The sequence below is a fragment of the Delphinapterus leucas genome, chromosome 5, assembly GCF_059928025.1.
Source record: "Delphinapterus leucas isolate spDelLeu-1000000601 "Yukka" chromosome 5, BTC_Dleu_Yukka2, whole genome shotgun sequence".
Taxonomy (NCBI): domain Eukaryota; kingdom Metazoa; phylum Chordata; class Mammalia; order Artiodactyla; family Monodontidae; genus Delphinapterus; species Delphinapterus leucas.
In genome coordinates this window covers 66,984,267-66,998,594 of record NC_143133.1, presented here as the reverse complement: position 1 = coordinate 66,998,594, position 14,328 = coordinate 66,984,267, and the positions used below count along the sequence as shown (strand labels likewise).

General features: G+C 37.0%; 1 protein-coding gene across 1 annotated transcript in view; it reads right to left on the bottom strand.

The window, feature by feature from the left end:
- Positions 1–273: 273 nt before the first annotated feature.
- GRXCR1 (glutaredoxin and cysteine rich domain containing 1) overlaps positions 274–14,328 on the bottom strand; it is a 173,047-nt gene continuing 158,992 nt past the window's right edge. Inside the window, exon 4 of the mRNA XM_089911863.1 lies at positions 274–7,394. Coding sequence (XP_089767989.1) covers positions 7,215–7,394 — 180 coding nt within the window. The 3' untranslated portion in view covers positions 274–7,214. The remainder of the gene's footprint in view (positions 7,395–14,328) is intronic.

Genomic DNA, 14,328 nt, shown 5'->3' with positions numbered 1-14,328 from the left:
TTAACCTCCGTCACTGGCTGTGGCAGTACTAGGAGATGTCTGAGAAACTGCCTGGTTCTAGATAGCCTCCTGCCTGCACACATTGTGTAGCACCAATATTATTTTCCATTGACAAACAGGATAAATCAGCTGGACTGTAACCTTGTTTTCTGTAGGTCTGATGTCATCAGAAGCTAAAACTGACCTTATAAATGTCACGACTTTCATTTCAATAAACCATTGTTTTGGTTCCCAGTGGAAGCATTCCTGCTTTGAATACTAAGATATCAATAGCCTAACGTCGTGGGAATAAGAAACAAAAATATTTTGAGCCAAAATATAAGAGTAATATTTAGAGGATTCACTTGTCTTGGTTTCCAGATTCATATATTCTGATTATGCAAAAACCAGCCTTATATATATCATTGGTGAAGAGTGCCTACTGCGTTCTAAATGCTTAAGTTTTTACTTCCTGAGTCCCTCTCTTCTTTTTTTTCTCTCTGGATAAGACCCTAGGGATGAAAGTATGGAATCTCTTTTTTTTTTTTAATATTTATTGGTGTGTGGTTGATTTACAATGTTGTGTTAGTTTCAGGTGTACAGCAAAGTGAGTCAGTTATACATATACATATATGTAATGTACCTCACTTCTTTTAATACATAATTACTTCAGGACTTCCCTGGGGCTCCAGTGGTTAGGACTCAGCACTTCCACTGCAGGGTGCACGGGTTCCATCCCTGGTCGGTAAACTAAGGTCCGCGTGATGCTCAGTGCAGCCAAAAATTATATAGATACATATCATTACTTTCATTTACCAAAACAATCATTCATGGAATATATAACTTGACTGAAAAGGCATTCATTGCTCACAGGATGAATACAAAGCCCTGTGCTTTCAAACCTTTTACAATCTAGTCCCAAACTATCTCTAATCCGGTGTGGCAGGTACTGAAGCACACAGGTACTTTAGTGTATTAATTTAATACTCTCAATAACTCTGTAAGTTAGGTATTAGCGTTACTCCCATTTTACAAATAAGAAAATTGACGCACAGAAAGTATAAGAAACTTGCCTAAAGTCACAGAGCTGGCAGAACTGGGATTCAAAACCAAATAATTCAAATCCAGAGCTTGTGCTCCTAATCACAATGACACATTGGAATCATCATCATTTCTGGGATCATTTGGAACCTGCAATGGAAGTTTGCCATCTGCTGGACGTTGTGCTAAGCACCTTGTTTTCCACCTGCCTGAGTTCAGAGCTGGGCGTGACTTTCCATCCATATCTTTGCCTATAGAAATTCTAGATATTATTAAAGGCACTGCTTCAAGCTAAGCCCTCAAAGAAGGCTCCCATGTTCATATATTCTGCCCTTTTGAGCATCTTACGTTATTCAGCGTCTTTACCAGACATGTGAGAACCAATAATCTACATGACAGAGTTTGTGTTATATTTAACTATAACCTGTCTTATCTCTCCAATCATGCTAGGGACAAAGTCCCTAGTCCCAAAGACATTCATCTTTGTAGCCCTCACAATACCTGGTACATTTCTTAACTGAGAATCCCATGCTTAGTTTTGATTCCAGAAACTCAGGGAATTACTACACACAGTTACTTATCACAATAACATTGTTAACAAACATATATTTTATTCAGAGACTTCTACTTTACAAATAGGCTCAAAGAGCTTCCCCAATTCCCATTTCTACAAACATGGAAGGAGAAGAAAATGGGAAGAGGGCACATCTAGTGGGGGTAACACACTACTACAGCTGTTCACATATTTATAACAGCAAAGGATTCATAGCAACTACTGAAAAAATACAGAGTACAATTTTACCTTAGGGAAGAATGTTCTGAGAAACAGAAATATTTCTCTTTCCTAGGATTAAACATGCTATAATATTTCCTAGTCAGAAAAAAAAATGTGACAGAAAATATATTGACAATTCTGTTTCCAGGCAAAATCTACAGCAAACAGGAAACCACTCAAAACAGACCTCCAAAGGTCAAAGCAAATATGTAAACTTCACAGCAATGAGTGGCATCTGGTCTTCCAGGAAACAGCACCTTAGATTTGGTACCCATGCTTCTCCTGGGGGTTTTTCGGGCTTCACAATGCCTTCATCTGTCAAATGCAAAGCAGTATACAAAAATATACAATATGCAAAACATGGACCAAAGCAACTAGCAATTTATAAGAAAAACATTTAAAAGATCACTATTTTCCATTTGTATTAACATTTTTCTTTTATTGTATAAAATAGGGACCACATCTAGCACCATTTTCTAGATGATGCAAATATTTTGCTTTGTAGCTGATCTATCTACCTCTCTTTTGGGTACTCAGATAACATTTATATTGATATTCTTCTAACAAGGGGATGGAAAGAAAAGGGTTAAGATCACAGAAAACAGAGGGAAAAAAAGTAACTACTTAAGAGCAGAGATTGCTAAATGAGCCATGTACAATGCAGAGAATCAATATGGGTTTTCTAGATATGTATTAATATTAAGAGTCGGCTTCAGTTTTGCTACATATAAGCAAAGCTTTTAGGCTATCTTATATTCTTCTATGAAAGTTATATCCTCTTCAAAGTTACCTTGCTACTGAATCATGCATTTTGAGTTTTCCAGTGTGTTCTATGCTAGGTTCAATGAAAAAGTTCAAAAAGTTCCGAATAGGGACAGAACAAAAGTTTCCATCAGAATGGGTCTTCTTTCTTTTCTTAGAGGAATTATGCTTTGAGACATGGATCCTCCCCCATACTTGAAAAAATTTTTTCTCCCATCAAAGAATTTCCAATGGTTCTCTAAAGAGGAGTGCTTCCTGATAAGAATCCCTGTAATGGCTTCCAGTAAGGCAAAAAAGGGTCAGTATGTTCAGTAAGACTACTTTTTTAATTTTTAAATTTTATTTTATTTCTAATATAAATTGTATATATTTGAGAGGTAAAACATGATGATTTATATGTATATACATAGTGAAGTGATTACTACAATTTACACATCTCCTCACCATTACCTTTCCTGTGCATGTGTGTGTGCGTGTGTATGCAAGCGTGTGTGGTGAGGGCACCAGAAATCTACTCACTTAGCAAATCTCCAGTATTCAATACAGCATTAGTAACTCTAGTCATCATGCTGTACATTAGATTTCTAAAACTTATTGATCCAATAGAACTACAACGTTGTACCCATTGACTAATATCTCCCTGTTTGTCTGCTCCCCACCCCTTGTAACCACTATTCTACTCTTTGCTACTATGTATTCAACTTTTTAAATTCCATATATATAAGTGAGATCATGCCTTGGACATTGTGTGAAGTGAAATAAGCCAGACACAGAGAGAAACTGTCTCTTTCTAAGTGAAGCAGGTGTGGAAGTGTTTCACCCTTGCAGAGAACAACATATCTTCCAAAGTAACTGAGTCTCCAGTCAAACACTGCAAGTCAAACAGAGGCTGCATTTTGAAATGCTGGTAGCTAAGCAATACCAGCTGCTGATGAACCTGAAAGGCAGAAGGTGAGGATGAATGACCTTGAGCATATTATTAAATGTCCCTGCTTACTGTTACCGTCACATCAGTTAGCTCAAGTTTTCATAGTCAATTTCCGCTTTGCAGACTTTCAAGGTTGGCAGACGCTCCCCATTCCTTCGGATGTCTCCTGCCTGCTGAATGCTTACAACCAGGAGAAACACTCTCTCCGCCTGCATATTTCTGCTACCAGCAAACAGAATCTATCAAGAGTCAGTTTCGTTTCTTCCCAAATCGTTGCCTTGTAATTGGGTTTACAATTATGTGTATAATTATATAAGTAAATAACATATTCATTTTTATTGAGTATAATAGTTTATTACAACGAAATATTACACAGACTGGTTAAATTCGAGAACAAAGAGAAATATGTTTTATTCTATGGAAACTAAGTTTAGTGCCTTAGAAATAATAACTCTATGAAGTCAAGTAAAAAAACCAAAAAAATTACTGTCAAATTATTATAGGTGAGGAAACTACAAAAGATCAGGAGAAACAATACCCGAAATCTAAAAGGATATTATATGCATATTGCTTGCCAAAAAAGTTTAAAATTTTCACTCTGCTTTGAGGAACTACAGACTAGCTTCTCTGCTATGTGTGAGGTTTGTGCATGAAACACCAGACAAAACTGCAATCAATATACCAATAATTTATCTTTAAAAAAGACCCTGGGACAACAAGAAGATTAAAAAATTACTATATATTTATATTATTAGGTATGCATCATCTCCCGATTTCCTCTTCTTAATCTTTTTAAAAAAATTATCCACGGCCTGATTGCATTACTCTGTGTCCTTTGCCAACAGCCAGCACTTCCTGGCTTTTGAAATCAATGAATACTTCCAGAGAAGAAGTTATAAGATCACAGAAGCACAGGGCAGACCGTTCTCTTCATTTCGACTCTACTGGTTATGTAGGTGTTTATCTTTGAGCAGCTTTGTTGTTTGCTCTCGACTGATTTCCCATTTTATACCAGAGATAAAGGTAGCTCACATGGACGCTTAAGATACAACAAATTAGGATAAATTTCAAGACTTTAGAAAAGTGAATTAACATTCCGAATCTCAGTTTCTTCACAGTGTTGTGAAGAATAAGTGAGAATTCTTCTAAAAAGCCAAGCATACAGAAGTGTCCAATGAATGTGAGTTAATTTCCTTATCTGGTCAGTAAAAGGATATATTGAAGATGCATAATTTTCATGGTGATTAGGAAATTATTCTATGCCTCTGTATAATGCTTTGTGTTTTTAAAGTACTTTCCTATATATTCTAATTAATCCCACACAACAACGGTGCAGAATAAATATATCAGGTTTAATTACTTCGCATTTACATTTTATAAGACTGAAGCAGATAGATGTGAAGCGTCTAAACCAAGTTCTCTCTGAAAGTTAACGCAAATTTATGTTTAAATAAGCCTATTACGAGTTTATTTTCTGAGCCTTTCTCTCATTAACTTCTGCAATTCTACAAGATGTCTAAGATTTTCTTTTAAATTTCATTACTCTTTCATAATGCTCTTCTTTAGAGGCTCACCAATAACTAGCAGAGAACATAACACTTTAATTCCATGCCAGTACATGAAAAACAGAATAAAGATAGAAAGCAAAACAAATTCCTCATGAACACAATTGAAAGTCAGCGAGTTTTGTCCTCTGAACACATAGTCCAACATGGGGCCTGAAAATTAGAACTTCTTGTACTGTTGTATTTCTCCATCCTGAATGTACCCCCAGACAAGAGGACACTGGGACTATGGTTGGATTTGCAGAAACACAGCCAAGGCCTGAGTAGTCAGGAAGGAACTTTTGGATAGGCCTTACTACTTAATTCTAGAATCTCAGGACCTTATTGGAATTGTGATGAGAAACTGTTCACTGATGCAAGAAACTCATTTTTCCTGACAGAGGGGAAATCTACTCTCAACTAGACATAACTCTATCACTGTCTTAGTTCTGTTCATATTTAATTTCCTCCTCCTGTCCCCTCCCCACTGTGAGGCAGCCATTCTATAGATTAATTTTGCCTATTCTTTAGCTTCATATAAATGGAATCACATAGTACATACCCTTTGTATCTGGCTAAGTTTATTCATAAAATGTTTTTGAGATTCATCCATATTATTGCTAGAATCAATAGCTTGTTCCTTTTTACTCCTAGGAAGTGTGTACCTGTATTAATATACTACAGTTTGCTTATCATTTCTCCTGTCCTTGGTATCTGAAATCTTTCTGCTTTTTGGCTATCATGAATAGAGCTTCCATGAAACTCTTATAAAGTATGGACATATGTTTTTATTTCTCTTGAATAAATAAGTAGCAGTAAAATTGCTGAGCATACAATTAGCGTATGTTTACCTTTATTAGAAACCATCAAATGGCTTTCCTAAGTGGTTGTACCATTTAACATTCTCATTAGCAATGTATGAGTTTAAGTTATGCCATATCCACACCAACACTCAAACAAACAACTTTTATCTGACCTTAGAGTCCCCAAATATGCTATTCCTCTACCTGAAGTATTATCCCCCTTGTTCTGTGACTAATTAGTTGACCACTTACCCATGATGTCTCCGTTTAAATATTAGTTGCTCAACAAAGTCTATTCTTACCATTTTCTAACTCATCTAGGTTGGCCCTCCTGCTACACATTCCCAGAGCACACTGTACCATTTGTGTAGTATTTATAAGACTCACCTTGCTTATGATTATTTGTTTAATACTTCCTTCTTTCTTAGAGTGTGAGCTCCATGAAAGCAGAAACCATGCCTTCCACTATGCCTGGATGATTAGAAAGTACTCGGTAAATATTTATAGCTTTTTGCAAAGCCAAGCTGTAAAATGTTTTAATTACCTTATCACAGATATAGTGAAGGTGATTTGTTAAAACCATTCATAAGGGAATCCATCAGAGTACAGACACATGTACAGGTAGGCATCAGCTAATAATTATAGCAGAAATTCCTTTTGTCCACTTCGCTGATATCGTCTACTATGTTTTCAAACTATGTAGTATTTTGTGTCCAGCTCAAGAAAACCATAACAGCATCTTTCTGGAGGGTTTTCAGGGACAATAGCACAAAGCAGATGTTTAAAACAATAAATCCAGATAAGTCTTCTGGCAGCTTTTGTATCATCACTAAGAAATTCATCGGATAACATTAATAATTTATCATTAATATCATCAGCTCCAAGACTACTTTACAGCTTTAAAAATAATTTACTCCTTAAGTATAAGTAAGATCATATTCTTTCCCACTACCCAGAGCTCTCTTCTTCCCTACAGCTGAGGCTCACATAAAATGTATGCATCTGGAGAGCTGAATTGACTCATCCTAAACAATAGGGTGGCATTGCAATAGACACCATTGGATACATTTTTTATTTTCTTTAGAAAATAAAACACATATAAGGAACCAGGCTTTGGATATCTTGGAATTTTATCAGGCCTTCCATTAATTCCAATTAGAAACCAGGGTCTAGCACAGGGCTTGGCACATAGTAGCGGTTGAATAAACATTTATTTAAAACATCAATGAAAGTGGTCACAGCAAAAGCCCCAAACAAAGGAAATTCTAATAAACAAAGTTTATTGATTAATCCAGAAACATAGCCATTTTTTAAAAAAAAGTATAAACCAAATTATTGCTTTCAGTCAATGAAACCAGGCGCCCCATGGGTGGGAGCTCTGTTTAACCAACACAGCTCTTACAGCGCTGAAGGCCATTCTCGTTGCAAGCCGTGCACTTCAGGGCCTTGAAAGAGTCCGTAAAGCAGTTTCGAAACACTGACATTTTGCTCCCGTGGCAGATGGAGCACGGAAGAAAGCCAAAGCCTCCACAGGAGGGACACTCGTGTGGATGCTGCACTCTCTGGATAGGTGGCAGGGGGACAAGAGAGGACAGAACATGTGTTAGCATGACAACTCCATCAGCCCTCCTGTATTTCTGTACTGTGGATGGTCACAAAACAATATCGGCATAATATGGCTGGGGACCTGAAATCACCTACCATTAATATACAATAGACGCAGGGGATACACTAACTGAAGTTTCCTTCATTATCTCATTGACGGCCATCAATAGCATAACCTTGGTGTGTAAGGGCTGGTACCTTTTAGGTTAAAGGGCACACACTTCCAGAAATCCATCATATGAAAGCACATATTTAAAAATCAAACAGTTCAGGAAATGGTCATTTGCATTAAAGGAAAATACTGTAACTTTCCCTTTAGTATCACGTCACAGTTTTATATCTTGGTTTATAGAATAGTAGGACTAATAGTGAGTATGGAAAATCAGAAAACTAAAAGCTGGAGTGGATGAGCCACTGTCAACTGAAGATCCATCACTGCACATGTGAATAATACTTTCTGTTTTTAAAAGCACTTTCAAATGCATCACTATATAGAATCTTCCCTCATCCCACCCTTCACACACACTGACACCTTCTTCTGTAAAGCAGCTAATTCAAGCAACATTATCCTCATTTTATATTTAAAGAAACAGGCATAGAAATCTTAAGACATTTATCCAAGTCTGTAAAATTACCCACAGTAGCTATCAGCCTTTCTACCTCAAGTAAAAATAAAGTACCCATGAAAGTATAATGAAATTAACTAGCAAGGATGTTAAAGATATTTTGAAAATTATCCATACGTATTTCTATTTGCTTTTTTGAGCATGTGACCTTTACTGGAGTCTACTAGCAGCATCCATTTGCTGGGGGGAGATTAGGATCGATTACAGAATGAATACAAAGAGAACGTGAGTTAATACCAAGCTTCTGACTTGCAAAATAGGAATTTGCAGCAATGTTTGAAAGCCCACCTTTGTGACAAGAGTAATTGCTAAAGTAAGCTTGGGAAATGTAGACACAGACACACACACGCACACACACAAGCACACTCAAACATACCTTACATACTTAGACATACATACAGATTTTCCCTGGAAGTTCACAACTGTACTTAAGAAAGTCTCCAAAAAATCCAACTGAAAAGGTAACCGATTAACTAGGTTTAATCTACCATGTCCCTGGCAAGAAACCTTTTCCCAGAAAACAACTATAATTTTCTCATAATCAGTACCCTGTGGAATGTACTTTGGGAAACAAACATTAAGGATATGATTGCTTTAAAATTTATATATTCCCAGACCACTCTTCAGAGATGCATATTCTGTATATAGTAAGATTTGTTTACAGTTACCATTTGACTTTGCTATTATATCAAGATGGCAAAATCCATGGAATATCTTATTTTTAGTAACACAGAATTACTTTGATGGAAAGTAGTGATTGCCAGTCTGAATGACACAAACAAGGAATGTTGTCAAGTTTTTAGATACCCAAAGCTCTTCTAAAAAGTTAGATTGTATGTAGTAACTTAGTTTCTTTGTAACTGGGTTTTTGTCATTTCTTTGTGCAAGGTTGACCAAAAAATGGTGTACCAGACTTACAATTTTGCATGATATAAAAATGTCTTTAGAAAAAAAACTTTCAGTAAAAACAAAAACAGTGAAGAAAGAGTGCAGTCTAAAAGCAAAACATAGAGAATTAGTTAAGTAATGCTATTCTTATCAAATTTTAGAAAGAATATGATACAGTAGATAGGCCATTGACATGCATTAAAGCCATGCCAGAGATTATGTTAAAAATATTTAATGACTTGTACGAAAGAACACCAACTAGTCAGAAAGGACTAATAGGGCCCTGAATCCAGGACTTCACCCATTAGTGCTGGATTGTAAATAGAACTGGATTCCAAGTAGAGTGGGATCATCAGATTTTGCAATTTAAAAAATTGGGATGCCCAGTTAATTTGAATTTCTGACAGATCACAGATAAATTTTTATATAAGTATGTGCCAAATATTTTATGGGACATGTTTAAACTAAAAAAATTATTCATAATTTACTACAGGTTTAAATGTAAGTGGACATCCTATATTGTACCTGGCAATCCTCACAGGGGAGTTGCTGACAGGGAAGAGGAGAGCTGCTTGGGAGTCTTGGGGTAGCAGCTATTTACCAACCAGTATAAATTATTTTAATATCTTAACAACCAGTATAAACATGTTTCAATATTTTCAAATTCTTGAATAGCCTATGGTTGTCCCATAAAATATATTTGCAATGGCAAGCAAAGAACAACAAAGCTAGAATGCATGTGAGCACTAGGAAGCTTCCTAGGTTCATTCACCAGCTGTGTCACTCACTCCAAACACCAGGCTCTAAACACAGAGAACCCAAAATGATAACGCAATGCAACACAATTAAAAAGTATTGAAACTGAGCAGGACCCTGCAGAACCATCCTGGGGACAGACACCTCCCCACCCCATCCCCTGGCTCTTGTTTATAGAAAAGCTTTAGCCTCCTAGGCCTTCCCTGAGTTCCAAAGAGCAAATTTAATCAGAGAAGTGAGAAAACGTGGAAACAAATGAAAACAGTTAGGCAAGACAAAATAATAACAGTCTAGCCATAAAACAAAGTCAAGGACCTTTAGTTCCTCCTCAAGGGCTAAAGATAATATCCTGAGCCATATCCTGGAGTTGTTTTGCAGATACTAAGACCCCCCCCCCACTGCCAACGAGGTGGAAGAAGTTAACTGCATGCTGACCTCCAGTATGTAGGCTCCAGACAGGTTGGAACCAGAAGGTTGATGATGTTAACTCCCAAAATACCACCCTGTTATCTCACCACCAACCAATCAGGAGGATGTTCACGAGCTGATCAGGCACTCTGTGACCCTCTCCCTCACTTTGTCTTTAAAAACCCTTCCCTGAAGGCCACTGGGGAGTTTGGATCTTTTGAGCATGAGCTGCCCATACTCCTTGCTTGGCCCCATGTTGGGCACCTTACGATAAACGTTGTACTTTCCCTTTACCACACCCCAGTATCAGTAGATTGTCTTTACTGCATGGGTGAGTGGACCCAAGTTTGGTTTGGTAACATTATCTTATATCATGGGCCTGGAACATGATTTACAAAAATTACTTTCAAAGGGTCAAAATATCAAATGTTAAATATATAATGAGTCTGCTCTTTCTTAAAGTTTCTCCACAATTCAGAAAAAATAAATTTTCTAAAATGAAGTTAATATATAAATACTAAAAGCCATATTGTTCTTTTTAGAGAGAATCACAAATAGACCAAGGTCATTCTAAAATAACATCATCACTTGCAAACTGGTGGTCACAGAGTTTCTCCCCAGGAATCTCCAGCCATGTGTTTACCAGCACAATGAACATACCAGAAATTGTCAAGCTCTGTTGTCTCAAACTCAGTTTAAATTTGGCTGTCAATTTGAAATTTAGGGACAGAACTTTTCATTAGATTACTCAGTGCTGTAGTCCATACTTTAAACAAACTGGATCTAGTATATCTTTCTTTGCCTTCAAGCTTTCCAAATGGGAAAAGTCCATGGAAGAGTCATTAACCATTACAGATGGTCACTTCAGTTACGATGGTTATTTCTTTGTATTCTAAAACATCTGTTAATTTTATATTTGTAAGATGGTAAAATCAGTTGATTCAACTGATCAAGAACAGGAAGTAATAGAATAATAAGAAAAATAAATAAATAAAATAAAACAATGTCAGAATCTGTGCAATGCCATGATGAGATATGTCTTTTACTTTAAAGATATGTCTTTTACTTTAAAGATATGTCTTTTACTTTAATTCACTCATTAAATTGTCTCAACAATTTAATGAGTTAATTCATGTAAAGTGAATAGAATATTGCCTGGCACATTGTGGCTACTTAACAAGACATGATTAGTTATTATTTCACTAATAAATCCTTATTTGAAGAGATTTTTATTAGCTGCTGCCTCAAGTTAAATTGCTTGTGGTCACATGACACAACCATTTTCTACCATTCATAGAGTCATTTTATTTAAACACTTCTATACTTAGTCTTCTGGTCTAAAGTGTTACCACTGTAAGAAAGGGAGAGTAAATGTGTTTCAGTTCACGTGAAAATTCTGATGTCTTGGAGCACAGTATTGGAAAGATTCTGAGGCCACTTCCACTCAGGAAAAATTAGCTGTTTCAGCCATAAACTTGGGAGAGAAAAGGGATAGCTTACATAAGATGTAGTGTCTATACCCAATTCTCACACGAACCTGACGTAATAGAGACTATCTCATTTCACAAATGATGAAACAAAGTCTCTTAATGAGTTAAAAAAAATGTTCAGGTCACAGTGGAATTTGAAAATTAGAAATTAGAGAACTCTCTTCAAGAACTATATGCATGCCCTTTCCTCTTTAAGAGTAGCTTTCAACCTTTACCTACATCCATTTTTTCCCAATAATATATTACATGGGATTCCCAAAACATAAAACACTTAAAAGGATAAATGCTGCAAATGAAGCAGAAGTGGGGTGGGGGTGGGAGTGGGTCTTGAGGGGACCCACTAAGGCTCCCCCAGTGTTCCACTAGCCTCCAGAAATCTTACTCCTGTTACATCACCCAGTATAAGCTATTCCACTTGTTCTTCTAATAATAGTAAATAATTCAGTCATTCCTAGCCATCTCCTTCAAAGAGCGCTTTTGTTATATTGGAACTCTGGTTCCAACTTAAAAGAGTTCCAACAATGAGAAAGAGCTGGCTTATACTACATGTTCCTGTGTCCTAAGTCCAATACCTCAGTAGACAGCTTTGCCCTCAGTGCAAGATGGAAAAAGAGCTAAAAAATTCCCCAAATTTGAACAGTGTTCCAGGTTGGAGGAAGCAGGAATAACTGAAGTTAACAACAGTCATTATTGGTAGTAACAAAACAGACTTCCACTTTCAATGAAGAGGTTAACAAGAGACACTTTGACCTTCAAGCAATTAAGAAATCTAGGGTAGCTCTTCAGTGTCCTGGAGCCCAGCAAAGCTTGAAACCAGGCAGACTTGGCTGAGAATAGCACCCAGTAAGAGAACTAAATCTACAGAGTGCCCCTTTTCTGAATAGTGGTTTGGGTAGAGGCATGTCCCTTGGGGATGGAATTCAAGAAAAAAGGAGCGCAAAATCATCCTCCCTTTTACCTCTTTCTGTTCATATATTCTTGGCAAGGGAATTTTAAAAAATAAAACTCAGTGGTCTCATTCCACAAATTAGTCCACATTGCCAGGAACTGTGCAAGGTGTAGGGGATATAGCAGTGAACCAGAGACCTCCCTGTTCTCTTAGTAGTAGCTCTCAGCTACAAATAAGGATTTATTAGTGAAATAATGATTAATAATGACTAATCTTATTGAGTGGTTACTACGTACCAGGCAATGTTCTATTCACTTTACATGATTCACTCATTAAATCTTCTCAACAACCCTTTGAGTAAAAGGCAGATCTCATCATAGTGTTGCAGAGATTCTGATGACATTATTTGAGGATGGTCTTGGTCTATTTGTGATTCCATTTAAAAATGATGATGTAGCTTTTTGTATTCATATATTAATTTTATTTTAGGAAATTTATTTGTGGTCTTCGAATACGTCCACTCCATACTGCAGTCATCTGAACTGAAGCCCCCAAGCATTCCCTAGTCTCTAACAAAGGACCAAGGGGAGAAGGGGGGAGTTCATGAATGACTGTCAAATGGGTTTCCTTTGTAGCACAAACTCAAATTTCATAAATATAAAGAGTTTTTGCTGTTATATAACATAGGAACAGGATGCTAAGATCAAGGGTCTTCAGTGTTTTCTTCAAGATCAGGAAATGAATGCACTTCTTATTTCTGAACTCAGATCATCTAACCTTATTTTAGGAGAGCTAGAAAATCTCTTAAGTATTTTACCAAAGAGGAAGCAATTTATCTGAGTCTCCATGACCATAAACCCCATCATCCAGCTTGTCTATGAAGCAGACTCACTCCATGTAACAGATTATCAAAGAGTGAACACTTGGCCTATAATCATCTCGGGATGACTCACCTTTTTCTATGTATTTTGTTTTAAACTATATTCAATAATTTAATTCAGCAAATTCTTGTTAAGTGCCTAATAAATGACTCTCTGTCTGACCTAGCTCTTAATAAACAGAATCGTTCCTGATAATTAGAGTTCCTAGCAGTCTCAATTTGCAGAGCTGGGAAAGAAGCCCCTGAACAAAATGCTGACACAGAGGAAATTAGTTGCTTATATTCCCGAATGCATAAGCCAGATGTATGAGTCTGATTCTTGACCCAATGGGATGTACTGCCACAACCCTACTTAAAAAGATGTTCCAATTCCAGAGAGAGGCAGCCAGAGCACTTGGCCTGATTTCCCAGGTGAGTAGGTGGTACTCTGCTGCTGTAGTCTCTGAACATGCTGCGGCCACCCACCCCACGGAGAAGCAACATCACCCAGAATGGTGCTTCTCCAGGGGGGGTCAGGCCAGTCTTTGATAGCTCCAATGCCTTGTACAGACAGCCTGTGCCATTTCCAGCATCCTCAGTGTATAGCTGGGAATCTTACCTCTGTTCTTCATAAATAACAAATCAGGCTTTACAAGGAAAAATGTACAAAAGTGGACACTATGTTGGCAATCTCACCAGCAATGACAACAAAAGGTTTGCTCATATCTTTAAAAAAAACAGCAAGGCAGAAGCTTACTTAGAGCTTCTCTACCATCTGAGATATTTAATCCAGTACCTGCCATAACAAGGTGATTGCTAATCATCTCAGGGATGCCCTGACTTCCTCTGTGTGGGCAACATCAGGACCAGCTATCCATCTCGGTTATTGTTTGGGGGAAATCCTTAGACATCTCTTTGCTTTTGATCTTTAGCCTGTTTATTAATATGAGTAAATACATAAATATATAAATAAAA